Raw genomic sequence first — 12,781 nt, forward strand, 5'->3', positions numbered from 1 at the left:
ACAGTGTAACTAAAACAGTAAATGCACATATGCCATGTTTCAAACAAAACAGAGGAAGAACAAGTTAAAAGCCTGTGAAATTCAGGTTAAGGTTAGTATAGCTCAAAAGTTTTCACTGAGTTTAAGGGCTTACATTCCCCTCCTTACATGGATATCCCCCTCCACCCTCCCCCCATTTTTGTCTCAAAACCTCTCACATTTTCAAAATATACCAGACACACAGTCCGTTCCAAAAAGCTTAAGAACTGGAAACAAGATATTCATAGCTTTTCAACTAAACTATTTCAGGTATATCTCAAAACTACAGCAGATTCCCACACATTTGGGTTACACATATAAGAATGATTTGTATCTGAAACAATTCACAAGCTTTTGTAAAATGGCAAAAATTGTACAGCAAGGTGCATACTGGTCACAATTCCACCCTGTTTGCACTTTCTTAGCGCCGTAAGTGCCAGTTTGTGCCAGCAATTAAAGTAACACAAACAGAAGGCATCTTTGTTTCTCTTCTTCCTCTGCTAATGAATGAGAGATTCCCTTCCAACCATGATATTTGAAATGAGTTTCCAAATCATGGCACTGGACAGACGTTTTGTTTTCATGAGTAATGCAGTAACAAAGAACGGACATGGGGATTGCTTACATGTGCAGTGCAGTCTGGGCCTTGGCCGCCTCCTGTTTGGTGTTATATCGGATAAGGGCGGTGCCCTGGGTCAAGTTCAGATGGAATGTCAGCAGTGGGCCATGCTGCATGCAGATCGTCCTCAAGGTTGACCCATCGATCTGAGGAAGAACAGCCAGGATAAAACAGATGTTTAACAATTTCTCCAAATGTACTTCAATCCTAACTTCATGTCAGTAATTAAAAGATAATCTGCCCTCAGAAAGGAAATGAAAACAGTGGGAAGTAAGCAAAGGTGACAGAATTTAATTTTAAAACAGAATCAGCAAGCCTTGACTTCCCACAATTAGAATGGCTTTGCTTTATGGAATAATCTGATTTATCTGCACATGGGTCAAGGCAACCCTAAGCACAAATATAGGCTGGGCAAAGAGTGGATTGAGAGCAGCCCTAAGAAGGAGGACTTGGGAGTAGTAGTGGATAGAAACTGGCTATGAGCCATCAATGTGTGGTTGCAGCCCAAAAAGCCAACCGTATCCTGGGCTGCATCAAGAGAAGTGTGGCCAGCAGGTTGAGGGAGGGGATTCTCCTCCTCTGCTCCACTCTCGTAAGACCCCACCTGGACTACTGGGGCTGCCAGCGTAAGAAGGACATGGACCTGCTCAAGCAGGTCCAGAGGAGGCCCATGAAGATGATCAGGGGGCTGGAGCACCTCCCTTATGAGAACAGGCTGAGAGTTGGGGTTGTTCAGCCTGCAAAAAAGAAGGCTCTGGGGAGACCCTATAGTGGCCTGCCAGTACTTAAAGGGGGCTACAGGAAAGATGGGGAGGGACTCTTTATCAAAGAGTCTAGTGATAGGATGAGGGGTAACAGTTTTAAACTGACAGAGGGTAGACTTAAGATTAGATATAAGAAATGCTTTACTGTGAGGGTGGTGAGACACTGGAACAGGTTGCCCAGAGAGGCTGTGGATGCCCCCTCCCTGGAAGTGTTCAAGGCCAGGCTGGACAGGGCTTTGAGCAACCTGGTCTAGTAGAAGGTGTCCCTGCCCATGGCAGGGGGTTGGAACTAGATGATGTTTAAGGTCCCTTCCAACCCAAACAATTCTATAATTCTATGATTTTTCCTGCTCACTTGTAGCTTGAGTCCAGTCTTCCCCATCTCATTGAGTTTCTTACACTGTCACTAACCTTATGTTGGCAGGTTTTCCCAGTAATTATATACAACTTATGCTTCTCACCATCTTCAGCCATCAGGATTTGTACCAAAAGAACCAGAATTTCTTAGTCTCCAGCACTCTGATTTCAGTACAATTTAGATCAACCAGTATTTAAAAGTTTTTTGCAAAAGTGAAAATATCTCCTCTAGAATGAGGGTTTTTTGAAATCTATTTTGGTGCTTTTTTGTCTTTGTGGTTTATGAAGCAGTAAGTCACAGAAACAGACAGTGATCTTCCTGCCAAACCCTGCAATGCTCATTCCTCCTGAGCTAATGTTTTCACAGCAGTTGTTGCCTACATTCCTCCTGCAGCAGTAACAGCTTGTTACTTACCTCCAGTAACTGCTGTTCTCCAAGGTGTTCTGTACACACAGATTCCATTCCTGGTATGCCACAGGAACAGGCACATATGAATGGAATCCATATGTGCAGATACTTAAGGAAGTGCTACTTTCTTCCTTCTCCCTTTCCCCCTATTATACAATACAACCTCAAATGAGGGAAAAGGAAGTTGTGTGTGGGTACAAATAGGGACAAATTAAAACAGAGGAACCTGAAATGAAGACACTGTCCCTGAATCCACCTTAGCCTTTACGCTTCCTTCTCTCTAGTGTACTGACACAAAACGAACAGAGGATTTATTATGGAAGAGACAATTATAATCTCCTCCTTTCTCTTTTCTATTAACTTAAAGGCCTCCAAAATATATTCTTCTTCCATTAAATGATTCCTAAACCAGTATTAAACTACCTTGCACAAAGGAGACTCAGAACTGTGCCTCTTAATCACACCACTGCTGTTTCCTTCACCATCAAGGAAAACAGTCTTTCCTAGAAAGGAGCACAGTTTGCCATTTTGGGTGATCTGAAGGAGACTTTAGTGTTTCCTTTCACATTGATGTTTTCTTAGACTGTAATAGAAGCATGGTAAATTATCCTGCTGAACAGGGGACACTCTGTCTAGACCTCAGGGTGCTGCTGATAATCATATAGGCTTTTCTTAAGCCTTAAATACAGACTAATTGGGATTGCTGAAACCAGGTTCTCCACAGAATTCATTCTGAGCGGAATCAAGCTCTGAGAATACTTGCAGGAATAACCTAACTAGACTGGTTTTGGCAGGAGTGCTGGAAACATTCTGTGGTTTCGCTACGGAAACACCAAAGTGAAAACTGGCAGTTACACCAGCTTTCTTATTGACAACATCCCAAAGAACAGTCTCTTTAACAGCTATAAACCATTCCACATTATGGCCATGCAACTTATCCTCACTTCTAAGACAAATCTTTCTGTTGCAATGTTTTTTTCTGAAACTGTAGGCAATGAAAGGTTATGATGGTCATGTAGCAAAAAACTGGACACCTTAAAGTTAGCTGAAGAGATTACAACAGAAAAAACAGACTGCAGTCCAGTTTAGTAGAAACACATCTTACATATCCTGACAAATCTTATTTTGTTAGATTTTATTCAAAGAGAAACAACTGAAGAATCCAAGTCTGTATCTTGGTAAAGCAAACAAGTTCCCAGAGGCAACAACAGAAAATACCTGTGGAGTGAGATTGTGAAGAACCAGCCAGTAGCTAGGACGAACTGAGCCACCATCACTCCAAGTAGATGCTGCAAATTAGAAGACAGAGCAATCAAGACAGATTTGATAAAAAGAAAACCATTTTTCTTTACAGTCAGGTCTTTCAATCTCAGACAAATTCAGCATTATCAGCCCTGCTAACACATGAAAGCTTAATCTTCAGTGCTGAAAACAAGAATACATCTTTCCTCACATTTCACATCAGGATTCACTTTTTGCTAGAGTTTAATCTTTGCGGAGTTTCCCACCCACAGAAAGCATTTAGTCTTTAAAGGCTCCATGCAGTAGGTACTCCCTCCTGGCAGCTCTCCGCCCTCTTCACTCATTCCATGCAGCAGGACCCGGGATTCCACTCCCCACCCCCATCCACCCTCCACCCCAATTACTGACAGCAAAATTCCATTTCAAGAAGGAACTTTTTTTTTCCTTTTACCAGACAACTGCAACTTTCTTTCCTCCAAACCATTAGTGCTGTAAAACGTACACTCCTCAGGTCTGATCAATGGTGCTATCAGTTGATTCTTCTCACCAGAGGCAAGCCTTGAGTCCTGTGCCCCCCAGCCCCTGACCGATCGGGGTGCTGTGCTGTTCCATGGAGATGATGGTTTGGGGTTGGTCAGGCCAGGAGGTGGGCGGGGCAGCCCTGTAGTGTTCCTTGAGGAAATATGGTTTTTCCACATCTTGTTGGAGAGATGAGTGGGATTGTGTCCTATGGGATCTGGGGACCATGTTGATTTGTAATCACTGAATTTTGCTAGAAAATTAAATAAATTGTATGTATTAGAGAAACTTATGAGATGCAACTAGCCTTTAACTGTACTATCATTGTAAACCCTTTAACCATATTTATATCGAAGACAAGCGTAAAGCCCAGAACCATACATGTAAGTTAATCTTTGCTTATTTTATGTATGCTGACAAAAAAATTCCTTAGATGATTTATGATAATGTAACTGGTTGCAGTATGTTCAACCATTAATAAGATGAGCAGCAGCTTTTACGTCCATAGTACCTTTCGTTTGAGAACCTGAGAATTTCTTACAAGTTGGGGCACTACTGACCTTTAATGAAACTGAGCCTTCCTCAGGCCAAAAACTTGCAGAGAACTGAAATGAGTATTTACTGCTCTTGGTCTACTAAGCTAATTCTACCTCCTAAAGATGTTCTCCTTTAAGATCAAAGCTTTCTCACAAATCACAAATTTCCTAAACCAGTTTTCCTTGAGAAGGCAGACCACAAATCCTCCCACACCTTTGGACACCAAGGGACATTTTATCACCCAACTGAAAACCAAACCAAAAGTCAAAACTGCTTGAGTAATTTCTTTTTCCCTTGTTCTGTAATGAGAACCACTGAACACAGCCAGGGCAATCTAGGGGAAAAGGCACTTGTGTCATGAATTATCTTAATCGGAACTCGTGTGTGTGCATGCAAATATACGTATTAAGCTCTATTCACTAACAAAAGGTAGTAAATTACTTATTTGAAACAAAGGTTAAACATCCAGGTTTACAATATGCCAGGGTGTCACAAATCATACATTTGGGAATCAAACCCATAAAGCTTTCAGCAAGTAAAAACGCGATTCATTTTACCCTTGGATCACTATATTTCCATGACAGAGTAACTGTCAACAGCAAGCAGGTTTCAAGAACTAACCTATGAAAGTATATGGAAGTGCTTAAAAACCTGCTTTCACTACTCAGTTTGTTTTACATGTATGTGAATTCTAAAGCCCTAATTCAGATGACCCACTTTCTGGCTGTAAAATGCTGGTGTGCAGTTGAACAAGATGAGCAGAAATGGTATGTGTACGAGGCAGTGGTCTAGTTTCCTCAATTCAACTATGACTCCAATCATTTTTTATCTCTTGGGTCTTTCTTATGTGCTAGACAAAATTAAGGAGAGGTAAGAAGCTGATACATGCCACTCCTTTCCCCAGGCTACAAAAAGATGAATCTTTTATGTCACTGAGTTGCTGCATACACAGATATTGCTTCAAACCAAAGTCACCCCACAAACTGGCATTATGAACACTGGTTTTGTTGAGGGCTAAACAGGATTTTGAACACATTTTGTGAAGATGCTGAGATTACATATTAACACAGCTTTTGTTCGGTAAGATGCAAAAACCAAAGTTTGGGCCAGATGCACCTCTCTATGTTCGTCACTTCTGCTATTTACACAAAATTCTTCAGTTTTAAGTAGTTGTCAAGACAATGATGTCTCAAGAGAAAACTCTGGCATCTGTAGGAAGTTCGAAATACAAATGGTTTGTCTGGAGCAAGTATTTCCAGCATCCCACTCAGAGGCATGCAGAAACCATTCTTCACAAGAAAGCTTTGGAGACCTTCTTACCAAGGACCTGAGGCAGATATCTAAATTACTATTTACAGGCCAACCATTAAAAGCCAGAGGACTAAAAGCCGTCTCTCTCTCTCTCTCCAGGTTTCAGGGAATGATGAGTGATAAGGCAAAAATGTTCCCTTCACAGCACTCCAATATTCTAACGTTAAAATGAATAAAATCACTCACCTTACTACTCTAATTCCTAAACTCATACTTACAGGAGCAGGTATGTTTAAAAAATGATGAGTCCCTCAATCCCTTACACATGTCAACAGATTGTGCATGTTTTCTTTTTTTTTTTTTGCCCCCCTTTTGCATCTGCTGCTCACTGCTACCCTATTCTTTAACTTGCATAACTAAGAATTTTGTATCGGGAGTGGGAGGAAGGACAGAGGATCTTAGCCTAGTTTTTAAAGCAACTACAACAGAGTATTGTATCATCAGGAGGAAAACTATCTGATCAGCCACTCAAATTTTGAGTTCCTCAGAAATTACCGAAAGGCTAAATATTCAAAGTGAGACAAGAATGAGGAACTAGCGAATAAGTGAAAAACACTTTGTCCAGGTAAGTTTTGGAGCCTGCATACCTGAAGTGCTATGAACGTTGGTGAAGGAATTGTCAGAGGCACTGTAGGGCCAGGCACCAGGTGAAGGCAGCGAGGTGTTGAGGGAAGAATTAGACCCTATCAAGGCAAAAAGGAGAGAGAAAGAGTAGGCCAATTTCATAGCGTTTCTGTAATACTGTTAAACCTCAAGAGAACCATGATCTGTACCAATGCCAAGCTTTCACATGATACACAGTCACAGTGCAAAGGCATACAGGCTTCCTTCTTAGTCAAATACAATAGACTGTTACCCTGTTATGACAGGAACATCAGAATATTCTCAAATATCAGAACAACTGAAATAACCACACGCCCGTTGCTCACTGTTTTACCTGTGGTGTTGTCCCGCAGAAGTTGGTGGTCAGTATCTACAATGGGAGATGTGGCTGTCCCCCCCAGCACACTTCCAGGGGTCACATAGGGGTCAGATTCAGGGTCAATGTTTTGTATACCTTTCCATGGCACTCCTGGTTGGAACTCTGGGACAGGAGAGAAAAAGGAATTAGATGCAAACAGTGAAATGCCATTTACTGGAAGTAATTGTTGAAGATATTTTAGGACAGTAAATAATTGTCTTCTACACTGTTCCTCTGAAAAAAAAAGATCAGGCTTTTCTTAACTAAAATCTTAAAAAATTTCACATTTCCTCCTGTGGCACTATCTCTGGTGTCTGAATATAAGTCTACATTACAAAAAAGTGGTGCAAGTACATACAGTACTCCTTTGACTGTTCCTGTTTTACTACATTCAGATGAGGCTTCAACAGTTTTACCCTTCCTTAATACATTATATATTTAAGATATATAAGATTAGATTATGAATTAGAAGATTAGCTTCCGCACACACACTCTGTAGGTGTGCAGAAGACCTTCTTGAGGAAAGGCCACCTACCTTAAGAGTTTGTAAACACATTTGACACTTTACACTGTAGGTACACACACCCTTTATACATTACCTATCAATACTGAGGTAATGCTAAGGTGAGATGCCTTGTGGTACAAATAACGTATATACTCATTGATGTTCTTCATGCTTCACAATAATGCTTTATTTTCCTTTATATATTATACTTTAGTTTCCTTTCAACTACAGCTCCAGGCGTGCCAGATTTTAAGACACGAGCGAGTTATAAAGTATGAACATATAAAAACTCCAGTTACTGTAAGAAGGACCAGTAACTTGGTTCCTTCTCTAAGTAGACGTTCAATGAAGAAAGTACTGTGGTCAATTTTGGAAGCAGTGATAAGGAAGTAAAACTGCCAAACACAAAAAAAAGTAAAGAAGCTTCAGATACTATGTGACAATTTGGGTAAATGTGAAAAGAGTGCCAACGTGGCAGATTCATTCCTTACAGATACAAGTTCAGGATATGGAATGATACCTTTATTCCCAACCTGAAGTTCTGAAACAACTAATGGCAGAACATTTGAGTGTAATTAAAAATCCATGACTGAAAGTGGGATCCAGAATGTGCTTATCTGTAATGAAACCATGTAGGGTGAATTTGACATGGAAGGGTTAATTTCAGTCACCTTTGTAATGAAGCAGCATAGTCAAGACTATGACTTTTGCAGACAAATACAGAAGAAAATGCGATAGTACTGGTTCAAACAATTGGCACAGCAAGGGCAGTATTAGACTGTGCTAGCAATGCCCCACTGGGTCAGAACTGTGGTTCATCTAGCCCAGTATTCTGCTAACAGTGGTAGGAGAGATACCATTTAGGGACAGAACACAAGCTTGGCCACTATCTGTAGGCTACTGCCCTCACACTCTCCCAGCATCCATACTCCTATCTAGGATGTCAGAAATACCTTCTACCTGCTAGCACCTGCTTATGCAACAATTCTTCCATCAGTTTATCCAATCACTGTTTCAACTGGCTAGTACCATCTGTCTCCAGAAGCTGTAAAAACAACATATTCCAGAAGTTCACCACTTCTGATGGAAAAATAGAAAAAGCTCTCATCTATTTAAAATTTATATCCTCTTAAGTCCAGCATATGCACCATGGTTGCAGGATTCGCAGAATTACAACTCTGCATTTATCTTGCTGACTACCTTCATGATTTGGTAAACCTCAGTCACATCTCCCAAACTTCAGTAACTCAACAAAATCAATCTAGGATACCAGGTATCAACATTTCTAATAATATGAGCAATCAGCACTGCATCAAGGAAGGAATCTGCTCAGCTGCTGTCAAAATACTGCAATCCTCTGACAAACAGGACCACCTTATGCTTAAGGAATAAGCAATGCAGCTCTTGGGTCTAAGTCAAAAGATCTCTGTTCTGAGATAAAGAATCCATGAACACAGGTTAGGACCTGGAAATTAGAACTTATTTGTGAAAAAAAAAAGGTAAGTCCAAGTCTTGCCTTTGTAAAGATTTTTGAGAATTGGTGAGACTGAAAACGAAGTGCATAGTAAGCTCTCATCAAAAAGTTAAGGAATATTCAAACAAGGCTCCAAAAATCAGGCCTACTGTATATAAACACATTCACTCAGCAATATAATCCTAGTCTGGAGAAGAGTTTTCCTTGAATTTCAGCATACTGACAAATTTTCAAACTATTCCTTGGGACTGACAGTTATTCTCATGCACATTCATCAACTCTCCCTACAGACATGCTCTTTTATCTCTAGCTAGTAAAGAAAACATGAAGTGCATTTCTCCACTGATATTTGAAAGGTCCTCCTGAAACCTTCAAACATAAGATTATTAGGAAAACCATGACAGACACACGAAGGCCAGTTTGCCTGGAATATAGGACTGAACTGCTCTTGAATGGGAAAATTACAGTCTAGTATTACCTAGGTATGCAAGTCTGTGTGACATAACCAAAAGATAGAGTTCTCACCAATGCAGCAAAACTTGCTCTCACCTCCAGCTGTGATATCAGTTTGATTGGGCACCACTTCATTTATCTTTGTGCTGAACAATACTGCTCTCTTGAACGGCAGAATTTCTGCAGCAGATGGCATTTAGGAGGAAAACGCGAAAGGTGTAGTCAGGGTGAATGCTGAGTGACCACTGTATTCATTCAAAGGAAAAATGCACCTATTTCAAGAGGTTTTCTCTTGTAAATTCATTTTCGTTAACAACTTATTTTCCAACACTGGGAAGAAAAATTGTATCTTCACGCCAGGAACTGACAATGGGCCTCATCTATAAGCTTGCAGAGAAAAAAGGACCTACACTGTAAAATCATTTTGGGTCTTTATTCTTCATCAGGGGTGTTGATAAGGTGGATCATGACTTCAGCTAAGTTGCTCTTCTTGAGGAAGCCAATAAGCTGAAGAGGCTATGAGACAGCCTAAGTGGCTGATTGTTACGGTACAGTAACACTTGCCCCAATAGTCTATAGACCTCATAAGACAGGGCTAGCAATACAGCAATAATTGCATAAATGTCATGTGCCAAAACCCATGATCTACATGACATCTGCAATCACAGCCATTTACCCAAGAAATTAGGGATGGTACTGATGATCCCTGTGAGAGTTTATGTTCAGGATTTGTGAACTCCAGCTATCTTCTCACAGTGGTGAGGCAGTCAGCAACAGCAAAAATTTTGCTTATCACTTGACAGTGGGACTGCAAGTATTGCTAAAGAAGCTCTATGATATCAACAAGGGGCAAAGAGTAGTTATTTGCCTTCTCACTTCTGTAACAGCCTTCTGGTACCAAGAATCTTGCCAGAGCCAGTGGCTGCTCCAAAACCTGGAGATATGGCAGAACTGATCCTCACACCTCTCCCCTAACACTCCAAGCAGTACTGTTTTTCTCAATAAATGGTCACTAACAAAACAAGTTCAGCAACTAGTCTACAAGAGAAGTCCTGAAAAAAGTTAAATTTTGGGGATTTCTGACATTATGAACAGTAACTCCAGCTCAGGAAGCTCAGTACTTAACAACCAGGCTGACAGAAATGTATTGCAAATACACCTCTATGGAGAGCAGTCAGTGGTATGAAATGTGGGTGTGTAGATGTTCTTGAGATAACTAATTATTTTAACTCTGTTAGTTCATCAAAATGTTTTCTTGTCAGAGTTAGACTCTGAGGGGTTCCCACATAAAAAACTTTAAACTACGTTTTGTAGGTTTTCTGCAGTCGTATGCACCACACAGATTCCTAGGCTTTCTGATGCAAGGTCTGTGCTTCTGGTTTACCCGAGATGTACCTGCACCTTTACTTTTTTTGTGCTTGAGGTGATTCACAGCAGAGGATTTGCGGTTAGGAATGTTTTCCTGGAATGTTAAGAGTTTTCCAGGCAGAGAAAACTCACAGCATCCACTATTTGCTGAACAGCACTGTTGATTAATCTGTGCAACTTCAAGGACACCACTCTGTGTTTAAAGAATGTTTTATATAGAAAATTATACGTGTGTTCAAATACATATGTATTTTTCCTAGATACTTGAGTTTTCTAATGGAAAGATAAAATTCTGCCAGTGAAACTCTAGAAGACTTAAAAAACATGCCACTGCCTGTAATCCAAAAAGCAAGAAACTTCTACTCAAGCCACAAGATTGCTGAGCAGCACTGAGACATGGCAATACTCTTCCATCTTTTACGCAACATGAGCAAAGGTGAACCACAACAGTGTAGCACACACATTGTATACATATTGTACCAATACTGCTGGCAAAAGAAACCCTGCAGTCTGCAATGGATCATATACATGAACTTTTCTTCTGGCAATTGTTTATGCTACATAAAATACAAAAAGTCAAGAAAATCCTGTTCCCACCATCACAAAAAACAAGCTTTCACATCTTTTGTTTCCTGATTCCATGCTGTCAGTCAGAATTTTTACACCTGTGTCAGTTAACACAATGTAAATAAGGAATCAACACAAGAGGAGGGAGCTGGTATTGTGTATTCTATGAACAAGTGTTCTCATAAAAAATTCTGTAAGTGTGAAGTCACCAAACTACAGAAGATGAGTTTGCCTAACAAAAACCAAATACTACTCAGGCAATTCAGCAGTTAGTTCATGTTTAGCTCAGCAATTTTTTACTGGAAAGTCCACATTTATGTTCTAATTTAATGTAGAAGATGTTTTAAAAATTGATATAGGCCAAGCAAGTACTTCCCTTGCAGTGGTTACTTAAATACATGGAAAGGTCCCAGCACATCTGTTCTAAAGCTAGGACATAACCCCTGCCCTTATGTAATACCTGGAGGCCAGCTGGCGTTGCTGGATTTGCTTCCAATCTTGTTCGTTGGTGGAGATTTGGCAGGTAACCAACTATCACCAGCAGGGCCTGCATGGCCACCTAGTGGGTCACCCTGAATTATGTCGAACTGGTTGTAGGGCGATCCTCCACGAGCCTTTCCAGGGGGCACTATTGCACCTAAGGCATTAAAAAGATACATTTACGCTCAGGAAAGGTTGGAATCTTTACGAGTATTATATACTAAAACAAAAGAATATTTAAAATGCATACGGGTGAGGTAAGACATTCACTAACTTGCAGCATAGTTTCATCTGAGCTATTTCACCTCTGGCAAGATGATACTGCAAGGGCATTCCCGAAATAGCCAGTCCCCTTCTCACCATTTTTGTGCATATTGGCATCTTGTGAAGCCACAGAGGGCAGCCCTTCCATCATAGTCCACTGTTTAAAGCGGGATTCTGTTCCAGCCTCTTTCCCTCCCATGCCATAATCCATGCCACTTGAGCCAAAGCCTGTGAAACAAACAAACGAAACTCCCATTATCATTCAATCTTTTTGGTTTAAATATCTTCAAACAGGGAGTCATTGTGATCAGAAGAAAGGTTAAAAAAAAAAAAATCAATAGTAGCAGATGAAATGTTCAAGAGGCAACATCCAAATAACTTGTTAGGCCAACATCCCACCAAGATACACTTTGTTATTATGTTTGTCTTCTTCCCATGTAATGAAAAATAATGCAATCTGATCAAGAGTTGATGCTTGTTGCAACCTTCGCTCTGGTGCTTGTACATAAATTGTTCATTTCTGGATCTAGACGTAACCGGCTAATATGGTAATACAATTACCATGTTAATATGGTAGCTATAGGCAATGCACCGAATCTCTTTCCACAAAGCACTTACCTGAACCATATCCAGGTATTTGCCCTTTGGTCTGTAAATCTGAGAGACCCACATTCAAAGGATTGGGTACCATGCTGTCTAAATGTGGCTTAGGCCCAACAGGGTGGGATGGCGAATGCTTCATGCCAGGCTGCCTCTGCTGCTGCTGTTGGAGGGCACTCACCATACGAGCAATCTGTGAGTGAAAGAAAAAACTGGGGATGATATATCCTATACTGTAACACAGAATTCCAGTAAACATAAAGAAACAGTGACTTGAAAGAGATCCAAAGGACCTTGCTCTCTGAAAAGCGCAACCTGAAGAGAGTGCAAACC

General features: G+C 40.6%; 1 protein-coding gene across 22 annotated transcripts in view; it reads right to left on the bottom strand.

Annotated features, from left to right (window-relative positions):
• Window positions 1-12,781, bottom strand: part of TNRC6B (trinucleotide repeat containing adaptor 6B) — a 149,214-nt gene that overhangs the window by 14,332 nt on the left and 122,101 nt on the right. For 13 of the 22 annotated variants that reach the window (XM_074871075.1, XM_074871082.1, XM_074871081.1 and 10 more), the window contains 9 exons: window positions 12,467-12,641; window positions 11,945-12,076; window positions 11,565-11,741; window positions 9,266-9,349; window positions 6,714-6,860; window positions 6,364-6,459; window positions 3,861-4,181; window positions 3,386-3,456; window positions 644-783 (listed from right to left, as the gene is read on the bottom strand). In XM_074871075.1, the coding sequence (XP_074727176.1) occupies window positions 644-783; window positions 3,386-3,456; window positions 3,861-4,181; window positions 6,364-6,459; window positions 6,714-6,860; window positions 9,266-9,349; window positions 11,565-11,741; window positions 11,945-12,076; window positions 12,467-12,641 (1,343 nt within the window). The remainder of the gene's footprint in view (window positions 1-643; window positions 784-3,385; window positions 3,457-3,860; window positions 4,182-6,363; window positions 6,460-6,713; window positions 6,861-9,265; window positions 9,350-11,564; window positions 11,742-11,944; window positions 12,077-12,466; window positions 12,642-12,781) is intronic. The other 9 variants (XM_074871095.1, XM_074871087.1, XM_074871083.1 and 6 more) reach the window with 4 other exon arrangements.

The sequence above is a fragment of the Strix uralensis genome, chromosome 5, assembly GCF_047716275.1.
Source record: "Strix uralensis isolate ZFMK-TIS-50842 chromosome 5, bStrUra1, whole genome shotgun sequence".
NCBI lineage: Eukaryota > Metazoa > Chordata > Aves > Strigiformes > Strigidae > Strix > Strix uralensis.